Here is a 14,247-nt window from a genome sequence, read left to right as displayed (position 1 = left end):
AAGAACAGAAACTATGCCAGTGTTTCTGCCAAACAGAAACACACTCACAAACACAGAGAGAACGACACAGAGTTTCACAAAGAAAGCACAACCAGTATCTGAAACTTCTGCCAAGACTTGCACATATGCCTCCCACCATTTGCCATGGAGTTTCCAAGTTTAGACAGACTTTACACACAGCCCATTCTGAACTGGGAGGGGGTTGGAGTAGTACATAAACTGCCTCAAGACCTGATGTTCAATCAGCTCCAGCAGTGAGTTAAGGAGAACAGACAGCAGAGTTTTCCAAGGGAAACAGGACAAGCTGCTAATCTGAAGGCACGTTAGCTTTGATACATCTTTCTTTGGTAAAGGCACATCACTGAGTTATACTTCAGTCCAGCTGCCTGGACCCTGACAGAAGAACCCCCTGTAGGAGCGTTTTGTCCTGTGAAAGACATATCTCGTGTCTGATCGCTGCCACGTCGGCTGACAGGTAGTGCAACATGTCAGAGGAGGTAAAGCCAGAGAGCGTGACGCTGTATCCCGTGAGTGCTGCAGCTGCCCCTGAACAGGAGGCGGTGTGCATCTTTGGAACGGGGGACATGGGACGCTCTCTGGGTCAACGTCTACTGCAGTCCGGCTACAGGTTGGTGTATGGCAGCCGGAGACCTCACAGCTGCGGCCCCATCCCTCCAGGAGCTCAGGTATATACCACAATGTGTGGTGTAGACTGAAATAAATGTTTTTGACTGTTTCGATAAGGTTGTATTGTTGGTAATTGCAATGTGCAGAAGATAAAATTAAAATGCAAAGTTTGCTTTGTCTTTTCATTAACTAAACAGTGTTATGGATTATCTATGTGTAGTCCAGTGTTTGCCCAGATGATGAATGGTTACAATTTGCTGTAGACTGTACTCATCTTTTGTGCAACATCTGAACAAGAATACCTAAACATGACACATTCTAATGTATGAGAATGTCATTTGTTTCCAGTTTTTTAAATAAAATCCTGCTGCTGTGTACATTAAGTTTTCCTAGTCCTCAGGGTCTTGAATGTTTTCAGGTTCTTGTTTTTGATCTCAACCTAAACAAGTAACAGCCTATCAACTGGTAATAATTGCATTTTTAGGATACATTCACACTGCAAGTGGAGTGGGCCAAATATTCTAGCCTAAATAGACACGCATATTAGATATTTTATGACTGTTCGAAGAGTATAAATCCAATTTATTTCCAAATCATGACCAGGTCGTTTTCATGCATGTTCCTCAATCATATCAGATGTTTTTCAATGCAACCTATGAACTGTCATATCCAATTTCATCAAACCTTTTCTTATCACAGACTTGCAATTTTGAACAAGAGAAGGCAGGAAAAGGTCAGAGTAATTGTACAGTGTACAGCATAGACATGAATGTTGCCATTTGATGCACTGTACCAGAGTACAGTGCATCATCCACCCCCCCCCCACACACACACACACACACACACACACACACACACACACACACACACACACACACACACATACACATACACAGACTCATACACTGGCACACATAAACAGACATCAACACAGGTGAACACACATTTAGTCAATGATTGCATATCTGTGCAGTTTTTAGTAAATTTGTAACATTGAATTTAAAAACACTGAAAGAGCTACAGCTCCTCTCATCCCCGGGCAAAGTGTTCCACAGATGAGTAGCCTTTATAGAAAAAGCAGATTGCCCAGTAACAGTATTTGGAAATGATATGATACAGTATCCCATAGTTGAGATGACTGAATCGACTCTAAAGGACGAGTATTCACAACATTTTACACCGGAGGAGGGCCTAGGCTATTTAAAATGTTACAAAAAAACCCCCACAAATTACAAAATAACCTCAGATTTTCAAGTAACATGTATTTTTTTCCAATATCCTAGTAGCAGTAGTGCACAGACTTTTTGTCCAGGAGTCTGTTTGGATAAAGACTGAAGAGGCCTTAGAACACTATCACCAGCCTGCCCCAATCAGTAGACGCATGAGGACATATGAGACAAGATGGTATGGGATGCGTAAATGACAGAGGGTGTCTCATATGTTTAACGTTAAAGAGCTTGAATGTAATACCTTTAATCATAACATGCTTCTCAAAATTCTGATTTGTGTCCAGGGTGAAGCATGGCAGATGAATTGTCTGCTGCAGTGCTTCTTTTTTTCTTTTAACACTCAAAGTTGCTGCAAAACTGCTTACAGCTGTTTTAGGTCAATCACATTCACATGCTACTTTCTGTTACTAGAGTCAGTCTACTCCACAATAAAGGTTTTGCCACAACAGCATTTGTGAACATTAAAGCAGAGGCACTGATGGAGCTAGTCATAATTTTGTAGGCTGTTGTTGCACAATAACTTCAGGAAGCACATACACATGCAAACATCTTTAGCATCCATATTTACCTAAAATACAAATGTGTTTGCTGAAGAAGCTCTCATGTCCTCATCACATCCTATCACGTGCATCAGTTCAGAGTTCTATCCTGTTTATACTGGAGTCTGATGGTAAAATTATAACCCAGAAATAGATCATAACTCAGCAAAGATTTGGCATTGAGCATAAGACCTGCAGAGTGAAGATGGCCTTAGTCATTTCTGTAGGCGGGTAAATCCTGAGAAGGTATATCACTGTTCCTTGTTTCTCCATTTGTGGATAATTGCTCTCATTGAGGTGCTCTGGGGGGCCAAGGGCTTACAAACCCCTTGTACTCCTTGCATGACTTTGTTTATCATCTGTTCCTGGTAGACAGGTTATGTTTAGGCGGAAACTTGATTCTACAGATCTGGCAGCAACCAGGCCTGGGTTGGGCTGGTGAAATTGAACACAGCAGTGTAACAAATGTGTTTAATCACATTTAATGATCTAACAACAGGGGTGTGGGGATCAATATTCTGTCTTCACAGTGGACCTAGCTGGTTTGAATATATTTTTTGACCCCCTCACATCCTCGTTTGAAAAATACTTTTTGAAGTTATCTTTGTGTGATTTTAATTTGATCTAATTTGTATGCTCTTTTAAAATATTTAAGTGCGACAAAAAAGTAAAAAACTCTATAAGAAGAAAAACACTTTTTTACTGCACTGCATCCATGGCTTATTGTCCACTATGGTTCACATCTGGCATTCTCAAATATTCTCTGGTGCACTTCTTATCTTAGCAGTTTCTGTTTCGAGCTAAAATCGATGTGCTTGAACAACTCATCAGAGTTGATTTGTTGTAAACAAATAACACGACTAAAGGCAACCCAGGTACCACCAGCACCACTGTATGTGATATTTTTGTACATAACAGTAATGTTGTGTTTGTGCGTTGGACTTGTACAGGTGATGAGCCATGAGATAGCGGCGCAATCAGCCAACCTGGTCTTTGTTTGTGTTCACAGAGAACACTATGACTTCCTGGAGACACTTGCACCTCAACTCAAGGGGAAGGTAACAATCAAATGACCTTGTGCGTCATCTGTTCTGTTTATTTTCTTACTTTGTAACCACTTTGCTGATTTTCATCGCTTGATAGGTGCTTGTGGACGTCAGCAACAATCTCAAGAAGAATATGTACCCAGAAGCCAACGCCGAGTATCTGCAGAGGTACGTAGAGATGAGGTGGTAATGTCTTATGGATGTGGTAAGAGCCTTCAGTGGCTGGCGGGCCATGAAGCTAAAGTTTGTTATTTACTGTCCAGGTTAATCCCTGGGGCCCATGTGGTGAAGGCATTTAACACCTTGTCAGCCTGGGCTCTTCAGAACGGACCTTCAGATGCCAACAGACAGGTACTGGATCTGTTTGTGATGAACTAGTTTCCTGCTGGAAAAATGTACTCAGTCTTTTTCTCCTTCTGCTCATCAAAAATGTATTATTTCTGTTTTTGTCGTGTGATCTTTTATTTCAATTTTAGCAACTTGTTTGTTTGACAGATTTCTTATTCCATCAAAGAAAAACAAGTCTTTTCTTTCTAGTTCTCAGATGTGCTTCCTCTGTGGGTCCTACTCGAGATGGGAGGATTTTCAGTCAAAATTTTAATCACTCACTTTGAAGCATTTGTCAGACCAAATATAAAGAAAATAATATAAATCTAGGTAGTCAGCCTAATGTATTTGCTTTGAAAACAACCTCTGATAGATCTTTGAATCAACAAATTCATTCTTTCTCAGATCTAAGCTCAGCATCACATGTTTTCCTCTCTCTCTCTTTCTGTAGTGCAAAGCCGCAGCGCATGTAGTTTTTTTTCTGCTTTGTTTTGATCTGTTTGGTAGGTCTCAGAGGATGGTGAAAACCACACAAGAGTGTGCATGTTTATGCAACGGGGTGCTCTGTATTTGGAGCACCATCAGCAACATCACACAGGTGTTGACTGAGCATTGTTATTTCATACCTGCTTTCCTCGACTAAATTTAGCTCTACATACAAGAAGTCATGCGCTCTTTGTGCACTTTTATGCTAATTTCTCTAGAGTCAAACGCATCCTTTCATCGCTGTGTGTACACATGCATAAATACATAAATATTAAATTAACAAAGCTGTACTCTATGCTCCTCACAGGAGATTTTTAGAGTTGTAAGAACCTTTTCATGCTCCAGGTGTACCTGTGTGGAAACAGCCCTGAGGCCAAGCAGGCGGTGGCAGAGATTGCCACCAAACTGGGCTTTGCTGTTCAGGATAGAGGGTCCTTGGCTGCAGCCCGAGAGCTGGAGGATTTTCCCCTGCAGCTGTTCCCAGAGTGGAGACTACCCATGCACCTCACCATTGGCCTTACTGCCGCCTTCTTCTTCTATCTTCTCGCCAGAGATGTGATCTATGCATACGTTGACGAGGGAAAAGACATCTCCTTCAGAATCATGGTGTCCCTGGCCAACAAGGTGAAGTCAGATAATTGCCTTAAAATTAATACATTATTCTCCATGTGTGTTATATTAAGCCTGAGCTAGAGTGTTTTCTATTCATATTAATCTCATTTTGCAGGTGTTTCCAATTGTATCTCTCATCTTGCTGTCTCTCTGTTATCTGCCCGGAGTCATAGCTGCCGTTCTTCAACTCTACAGAGGAACCAAATACAAGTCAGAAATGGATATCGACCAATGTTTAAACCCTGGAATTATGTGCAATAGAAAGCCTATCTAATAACTGCAAAATGTTTGTTCTAGACGTTTCCCTGACTGGTTGGATCGCTGGATGTTGTGCAGGAAACAGCTAGGTCTGATAGCACTTGCCCTTGCTTCCCTGCACGTGCTTTATACTCTAATCATCCCTATAAGGTAGGTAGCGATGATGCTGCAAACATCTCCCTACAGTTTAAAGTACCACACATGAAATAACTTTTCATTGCATTTTACTTTGGAAGGTATTATTAACAATGCATGTTTACTTCTAGCATTAGCCTTTTTGATGTTTCAATATATTCTCCAAAAAAACAACTTATTCAGTACATCAGTGTTGTTAGTCAACTTTAGATCTGTTTAATAAGTACTCAACTAAGAAAAAACTGTCAACAAAGAACGTTAATTCCATCCGGTCAACATTTAACAGATTCATGTAACATTAACACAAAAATCCTTTATGCTTACAAAGTGCTGTCTTTGAATTCTTCTCCACAACTTTTCAAATAGAAAAAAAATATTTGTCTTTCAAAGTTTTTTTTTATGTGTGTGTATGTTCCCAGGTATTATGTAAGATTCAGACTTGCAGCTCACACCATCTCACAGGTAAGACAGTTGTGAAAGATTTCCCAACCTTGGATAATATTTTCTTTGCTTTTAACAGAGGGTGAGCAATAAATATGTTTTTTTTTTGTTTGCTTTCACTTTAAGATCAGAGAGAACAAAACGTCTGTATTTGACACAACCATGGGCTGGAGAACCGACTCATACTACTCCATGGGGATTCTGGGATTTGGGCTGTATGTCCTTTTGGGAATTTCCTCTCTCCCTTCTGTCAGCAACGCTCTCAGCTGGAGAGAGTTCAGCTTCATTCAGGTGGAAACTCCCATGTTTATCTTACTTATATAGAAGAGGGTCTCCTCTATGGGCTTTAGTGTTTTGAGCCACATTCAAACATGGACACTAAGTTTTACTTAAACAATGTAATTCATTAACATTTAAATTAACCACTTAGGTGACAAAAGGGGTAATTACTTTTCACACAGTGCCAGGTTGATTTAGATAGGTTTCCCCTTCAATAAATGAAATAATCATGCGAAAAGTGCTTTTTGTGTTTACTCCTGTTATGTTTGCCAATTATTAGGTTTGTTTTAAAGATCTGAAATAATCAAAATGTGACAAATGTGACAAAATGTGACAAATCACCTTTCACTGCACTGTACCTTTGAATCACATATTTTACCTTCAATATGACAGCTTCTTTTTCTAGAATATGTGTAACTTTATACAAAAAGAAACAAACAATTAAAACGCTGCACATGACACTAAAATTAAGCTGTACCAGAGACTGGTGCTCTCATGTGTCAGTCACCTTTAGATATTGGGTATTGCATATTTTGTATGTGTTGCCTACTTAAACTATCTACTTAAACTATCCCTTCAGTTCTCTAATTATTTGAATGTGAGTTAAATTATTAAACTAGAGAACATCTTGTTAAACACAGAAATGTTAAAAAAATATGATTGTTTACTTTGTGCCCACCTGCAAGAAGATATTTCAAAATATGCCACAAAATCTTCAGCTCAGTTGAAATTCACATACAGGATACTAAACCTAAAAAATGAATATGCATACAGGCAGAAAAGGGGCGCTGACTAAGATTTAAACAGTGACTGATAAAGATGGCTCTGTGCTTCGGCTCAGATGGAAAATTGTTGCGTCGCCCACATGTCTGTTTCTAATATCCTGTTGGATGATATTTGAAGGATTCTTTCCCCAGTATGTTAGAGATATTTTCTTTCATCCTTTTCTGACTCTTCTGTTGAAGATATTTACCTTTTTCCCCATGTTGACCATCAAGAATAAACGCAACCACACTGCTGGGAACAAACTCATTCATAAATGTATCTGGGTCACATCAAGCTCATTTTCTCACTCCGCCCTACTCCTTAACTCCAGCCCAAATTAGGGCAACTCTAAATGTTAAGTTATTCATCAAATGTAATTTAGGAGCATACATTATCCAGAGCTACAGTCTTAAGGTTTTTTTTTGTGCATAACATGCTTCATGTAAATCTCCAGGGACATGCATGGGATTACCTCTGTAAAATTCAGATATGTTGGTGCATATGTCTCAGTAAAGGTCACCTTGTTACTGCCATTTTTAGCCTGGACCACTGAAAACTGACTCAGAAAGGCTGACAACTTCTCAAACATTATTTCAAACAAGTTTATCTTACCACCACACACAGAATGCAAGATAGTTAAGGAGGAAAAACGAAAACTTCCAATGCTCACAGTTAGATATCCACAAAAAAGAGGGGCATCTTGGGGTCATCACGTCTCCATAGCCCACGTTAGATAGTATTTACATGTGGGTCCACGCCATTGTTTGGGTGACCTATTGAGACTTTAAATGTAAACCATGCGCAATACAGTAGGCCAGATCTGGAGTATCTGGCCTACTGTACTTCTTTTTCAAAGATTTAAGTAACATCCTGTGACTGCTACCACAAAACTGAAAATGGAAAAGATCAAAAGCATTTAGTTACAACAACACAGAAATGGTTCCCTGGACACAAAATCATCTTTCTTCTATGGTCATTACATTTCCATATCTAAATCCTCTCTGGAGAGATTGTACAACGACAAATGATCAAAGATTCCTCCTTCTGTAGCGCCAACCTCGTGAAGATTCTCAAAAGAGCTGTCCTCTTGGTAGAACAAAGCTTTCGAGTGGGCTACCAATATTTTAGGGACCGGTGATATTGTAAAAAAAAATCTATTATTCCTTTTAAATACAAATTTTACATATTTGATAAATCCATTCAAATTAAAAGTTAGGTTGCAATTTCCCAAAATTTTCAGTACAATGACAATAATGTGTATTTCTTTACCAGAATTGCCAATAACTGCTGAGGGCCCTGTGAATGTGTGCCAAAATAATGACTTTACTTATTTTTCTGTTTTCCAGTCCAAGTTGGGATACCTGACGTTGTTCTTCTGCACCTTTCATACTTATCTGTATGGTTGGGACAAATTCCTTCGTATCTCGTACTACAAATGGTACACTCCTCCTGGTTACATGCTCTGCTTGGTGGTGCCGTCCGTGGTGCTGGTGCTCAAGGTGCTGCTTCTTTTGCCTTGTGTGGATAAAAGCCTCACCCGCATTCGGCAGGGCTGGGAGAGGACAGATCCCGAGGATATCAGCAAGAAGTCGCTGCTAACATAGGACTGTCAGAAACCGTCACAGACTTAGACAAAAAAAAAGCATTGTCTTTTGGGAACACTCTAAATGTAATTAAACCTCAGCAATACAGAATTAAAAGGAGCACGAAAATGAAAGCCTGTAGTACATGGTAACATACAGTATTTACACCCACATTTTAGACAAATTAAGTTTTTTAAAGCTGTTTTGTATCTTAAAGTATTTTTCTGACTTACTACGCAATATCTTTACATATCTATTGCTACTGAAGCCAAAAAACAACAATAATTTTCTTGTATTCCCACTAAAGTACATTAGACAAGCTTTTTGTTTTCTTTTTAAACTTCAGTGATATAATGTTTGATTACTCTGTAAAAGGATTTTGTTTATTTTTCCTTTTATTATATACTCTCCTTGTATGGAAAATTGTATATTAGAGAAGGCTCTTCTGATTATCTTTGCTTCCACAGTTATGTTATGTTCAACCAGTATTAAAGAGTATTTAAAATAAAGTTGAGCAAATCTGAACAGCGTATTTTCCTTTCTATGGGAGTATTTTGGTAACTATTTTTTTCCACCACATAATATGGTTGTTTTAAAAAAGGGGGACCAGTGACACCTTCACATCTTCTTGGTACATTTAGGTGTTATAGGACATCTGTAGCCAGCACCAGCTCCATAGAAGAAAAAAAAAAAAAAACATTACTAGGTTGAAAGACCATTGAAGTAAAAGCCCCTTGACTACAATTCAAAATATTTAATCCTGATTGATCAAAATTTGTATCAGACCTAACTTCATAATTTAGTTTAGAACTAAAGGTCTTTATTCAGGGAAAATAGCACCCCACCCCATGAAAAGTGACCTAGTGATCTAATAAAATAAGTTCTGATTACCTTTGATTCTTCATGTCCAACCACATACATAATCCATCTGTTAATAAGTGCTCCAGAAAAGGCAGAGCCTGTAAACATCCATAAGTGTCAATTTTTTTGCAAATTGAATCACACAATCAGGATATAGTATATAAAAAATGTTTTCAGTCCCCTCAGCAAGACGGTCTTGTAGAGCTTGGCGATACGGCCTAAAAACGAAAATCTCAGATTTTTTTTGACCGTTTATGCTCTATTATAAACAGTGTTTGTTGAACGTCTCCTCGTCTTTCTTTCAGCGCATTATACATACACACAGTTTCCATCTTAAAGAGTCTCGTTGGGTCTTCAAAAATTGTTTATTAAATTATATCAATTTAGTATATCATCAATTGACAGTAATGTTAGAGCAGGTATTAAATAACCTCAATGACAAATCGTTTGCCCCAAAAAAAAAAAAAAAAAAAAAAAAAAAACAGAAGTTATGGCAGGAATACTATAATATTTACCCTAAAAGAAAAAAAAAATAAATCAATAATTTTTTGATTCGGATTACTTTTGGATTCTAACCTTTTTTTTAGAAAGTCTCATTCCTACATTGTTACCATTTAAAAAAAAATGATATATCTGTTGGGGTTTTAAACTGAAAGGGTGTCAAGATACAGTATTCGACAACAAGTGCATTTCTGTTTGAGATTTCACTCACAGTGGATGGGCAGTAGGTGGCAGTTCATATGAATTGGCCTATTAGTGCACCATAAACTCCCTCTAACATACTTTTAAACAGGTCTTCAATGGTGTTGTGACCAGTTTGCATAAAACAGATTAATATAAATATAATATATTAAACACTTGGTAAATTAGTGCACAGCAAGGAGAAGACTAGCTAATGGATGTTATGTGGACCTGAGAGGAAACAGTGCTTTGCCGACCAGCACAAATGCATCTTTGCTCAACCCTTTAAAGGAAGCCGAGCCCCCAGAAATGCGGAAACAAGAAACATAGAGAATAAAATTCATAAAACCGGGTCTCCAAAAAATAAAATAAAAATAAAATGATGGAATAAATTCTAAAAAAAAAAAAACAGCAAATCACAAAAAATTTGGTTCAACATTAACATGCACATTGTTAAATACTAGCTTTTTCGATCAAGCATTTTTTCAAAGTTAATGTTTTGAAACACGTTTTTTTTTTTTATTCCATTATTGAAACATGTTTGTGTGCATTATCAAATAAACTAATGTTTCTTGATAGGTAACCATATATGACTTAATGCTTCATTGAGTAAAACAGGTATATAAGTCAAAAGATAAGACACTCACAAATAAGTATGAATACAGAGATATTGGAAATAACTAGTTTTAGTGTCAGGCGGATACATTTGACCCATTTTGACCATTCCGCTCTAGACTTGACTAGAACGAAAAGTACAAAAAGGGCTGATTAGTGCATTTATGTAGACTAAGCATATTCCACTGAATAGGCAGTTACAATCATGCAAGTTTGACTAAAAATTTGATGACTGGTGTTTGTTGAAAGGGAATTTGTGGTTTCTTCTTCTGTATTTCTACTTAACCATTGGGACAGTATGTGAAACTCACTGTCTACACTGGTGATAACTTAGAATATCATCATTGTTATTATTTTCTGAGTAATTCAATTAAAAAGGGAAATTGCTAAATACGCTGTCTGCCCAGAGAGTGGTGTATGTTAGCATACAGTGGCTTGCAAAAGTATTTATACCCTTGAACATTTTCACATTTTGTTACATTACAACCACAAACATAAATCTTATTTGAAAGACCAACACAAAATGGTGTGAAGTAAAAGGAAAATTATACATGAATTAAAAATGTTAAGCCACCATCCACACAAGATGTTTCATGGACATGGGTTACAACTGTCATTCCTTGTGTTAAGCTACACTTGAAAGCACAGTGTTGTCTGTGTATGCAAGTAATTATTATTGTCTTATTTGTTTAGTCCTGAAGGGTCGACAACTTTTTCTGGAGCATGTATAAATATCTGTTCTTTGGATCAGCTAGCCTGCAGGGGGAAGCATGATTAGGTGTGGAGCTCAGATAGGTTTGCATGCAGCAATGGTACACTTTGACGTATCCTCCTCTTGCTTTAATGCACAGCACTTGCTGAATTGCTGCTAATGTTCAAAATTGTTCTATAAAGAGAGTTGTAAAAAAAAGTAGACAGGGCCTGAAGGACTAAAACTGTAAGTTGGTTCCACAGGAGAGGAGCCTGATAACTAAAAGATCTGCCTCCCATTCTACTTTTAGAGACTCTAGAAACCACCAGTAGACCTGCAGTCTTCTGCTGTATGATGGAGCTTGATTATTAAGGGCTTTGTATGTGAGAAGGAGAATTTTAAATAAAATTCTTGATTTAACAGGAAGCTAATGAAGGGAATTCAAAATAGGAGAAACATGATCTGTCTTTTTCAGTTTCATCAGAACTCTTGCTGCAACATTTTGGATCAGTTGGAGGCTTTAAACTGCATTTTGTGGACTTTCTGATATCAAAGAATTGCAATAGTCAAACCTTGAAGCAACAAATGCATGGACTTGTTTTTCAGTTTCACTCCTGGTCAAAATAGTTCTAATTTAGCAATAATACAGAGGAGGAAAAAAAGGAAACCCTAGAAACCTGCTTAATATGGGATTTAAATGACATGTCCTTGTCAAAAATAACACAGTTTCTTTTACTTTATTACCAGAGGCCGATTTAATGCCATCTTTAAGTGATTGATTAAGAAGTCTATTGTTGGTTAAAAATCCCATATTAAACAAGTTTCCTGGATGGCAGGATGTTGACAGTTCAGGGCATCTAATGGTGCCCTGAACGGCGACAATGCAGTCTTTGTTTGATGTTGTCGACAGAGCTGGTCAATCCTAAAGTCAACCCAGTAACTAAACTGGAGTTTGGCCTCTGGAGGCGCCTGGCTACAGGCTTCAGACGCACCCAGACACCTAGAGACCAGGAACCTCAGCAGGAGTCCCTCTAGCACCTCAGACAAAGAGACAAAGACAGCCTGTTCAGCCACTTAAAAAGTTGTCTGTCTAGCCGAAGGTGTGAGGGCAAGAGCTTCCGAAGAAACCCAAGGACCTGAATGTCTCCAGGGGGCCCCTGGCGCTTGGCTCCTTGACGAGGACCAATACTTGGAGTCTCGACGAGGCCCCCTTTGCCTGACGTCTCGATGAGGCCCCTGATGTATGGTGTCTCGTCGAGACCCCGAGTTGCAGACCACCAGGATGCCCTCCTTACAGACCGGAGGCGGGCTCGTCTGAACCCCCTCCTCACAGGCTGGTTCAGTGTACGTTTGAGGCAGATCCACCTGGATCCACTGTTCATGAAACAGAGGCGGCCCCACCTGGACCCCCTCCTCGCAGAACTCCGGAGCAGATCCGTCTGGACCCCTCCTGCTTTGAGAAGTCCTTGCCTTACCTTTTCGAATGCAGCCATTGTCCCTGGGAGTTTGCTAAGGGTAAACTTAAATGAAACTGCTAATCCTGACAGTCCCACCAAGGAAAAACAGAAGTGAGAAAAATATTCCTGACCAGAGATTTACTCTAAACTTCTGTTTATAGCAGAAGTTCTGAACTTGTGTTGCATTAGAAAGGGTGTTGTCAACTGTATAACCTGAGCTATAAAGATCACACACATCATTGTTCCAGCCATATAAGCATGCCCAATTTCATTAACATCATTGTGAAATAGGCAATTGTCCTAAACACTTGTTAAGATTACCTTAGAGCTGAGTGTGAGAAATATTTATATACATATACTGCTTTTGGTAACCTTCAAATATTCAAGATCATCAAACAAACCAACCTGGTGCTATGTTAAAAAAAAAAATTGTGAAATTATTTGATTAACTACAAAAGCAAAGTTTATTTTCACAAGCTACACTAAGATGATTTCTGTCAGACCAGCATAATCAAGATATTCCTGTAGTACAAACTGTCTGCCAAAAGGAAGTAGGGTTAGGATCTTAAAAAAAAAAAAAAAAAAACAATCTTCAACGACTTCAAGAAATTTAATGATGTTGTGATTAAATAATTAGGTCATATTGATCCATGGAGAAACAATAATCATTGGGAGAAGAATTTAACATTTTATTCAAACTCACATGGTAGTTATTCTAAGATAGACAGCAACATTCCACAACATAGAGTTGTGGAATGTGGTATAGAGACAATAAGTATAAGTGACCACACTCCCAATCCTCTGACTGTATCAATGGATACATATTTTTTTATTTTATTTTGGAGATTAAATGTGTCAATCCTGTCAGATGCAAAGGAAGTAAAGGAAATACAAGTATAAAGAAATATCTGGAAATAAATTAGAATGGTGAGGTATAACCAGCGACTCTTTGGTATAGGGAGAAAGCAGTGATAAGGGGAAAAATCATGGAGTTAACCTCTAAACTAAGAAATCATTGAGTGAAACAGCAGAGGGCATTACAGAGCAAAATCGGAGATTTAGAAAAACATAAAAAGACACCAGAGAATTCCATACTCCAAGAACTGAAAGAAAGCAGACATCCATCCATCCATTTTCCAAACCGCTTAATCCCTTATGGGGTCGCGGGGGTTGCTGGTGCCTATCTCCAGCGTTCACTGGGTGAGAGGCGGGGTACACCCTGGACATGGCGCCAGTCTGTCGCAGGGCAACACAGAGACAGACAGGACAAACAACCATTCACACACACACTCACACCTAAGGACAATTTAGAGAGACCAATTAACCTAACAGTCATGTTTTTGGACTGTGGGAGGAAGCTGGAGTACCCGGGGAGAACCCACGCATGCACAGGGTGAACATGCAAACTCCATGCAGAAAGACTGGATTTGAACCAAGGACCTTCTTGCTGCAAGGCAACAGTGCAGCACTGTTGCACTGTTGCACCACTGTGCATCAGATGTAGATTAAAAAAATGATTGACATATAAGGCAGAAGGAGCTCTATGCTTTACAAATCAAAGATATTATGAGATGGGGATCAGAGCAAATTGCCTTCTAGCATTCCAACTTCAAAA

General features: G+C 38.7%; 1 protein-coding gene across 2 annotated transcripts; it reads left to right on the top strand.

Annotated features, from left to right (window-relative positions):
- The first annotated feature begins 204 nt into the window (after positions 1-204).
- steap4 (STEAP family member 4) lies at positions 205-8,852 on the top strand. 2 transcript variants are annotated; one of them, XM_012867624.3, is made up of 10 exons: positions 205-686; positions 3,346-3,453; positions 3,539-3,609; positions 3,705-3,792; positions 4,600-4,878; positions 4,982-5,076; positions 5,164-5,274; positions 5,679-5,721; positions 5,827-5,991; positions 8,091-8,852. In XM_012867624.3, exons 1-10 carry the CDS (start codon positions 486-488, stop codon positions 8,346-8,348), a joined length of 1,419 nt encoding a protein of 472 aa, XP_012723078.2. In that variant the 5' UTR covers positions 205-485; the 3' UTR covers positions 8,349-8,852. The 2 variants fall into 2 exon arrangements, with proteins under 2 accessions (XP_012723078.2, XP_021174894.2); XM_021319219.2 differs by having other exon boundaries at positions 501-686; positions 3,405-3,453.
- Positions 8,853-14,247: the final 5,395 nt, after the last annotated feature.

The sequence above is a fragment of the Fundulus heteroclitus genome, chromosome 3 (genome assembly GCF_011125445.2).
Source record: "Fundulus heteroclitus isolate FHET01 chromosome 3, MU-UCD_Fhet_4.1, whole genome shotgun sequence".
NCBI classification, from domain to species: Eukaryota; Metazoa; Chordata; class Actinopteri; order Cyprinodontiformes; family Fundulidae; genus Fundulus; species Fundulus heteroclitus.
This window is presented reverse-complemented; position numbering and strand designations above follow the sequence as displayed.

What these genes read in the sequence shown, in the direction of transcription:
- steap4 (XM_012867624.3), top strand. Translation starts at nt 486, where the DNA reads ATGTCAGAGGAGGTAAAGCCAGAGAGCGTGACGCTGTATCCCGTGAGT. An exon ending in CTTCAGATGCCAACAGACAG is followed by an intron (nt 3,793 to 4,599) that starts GTACTGGATCTG and finishes TTCATGCTCCAG; the next exon opens with GTGTACCTGTGTGGAAACAG. An exon ending in ACTCTAATCATCCCTATAAG is followed by an intron (nt 5,275 to 5,678) that starts GTAGGTAGCGAT and finishes GTATGTTCCCAG; the next exon opens with GTATTATGTAAGATTCAGAC.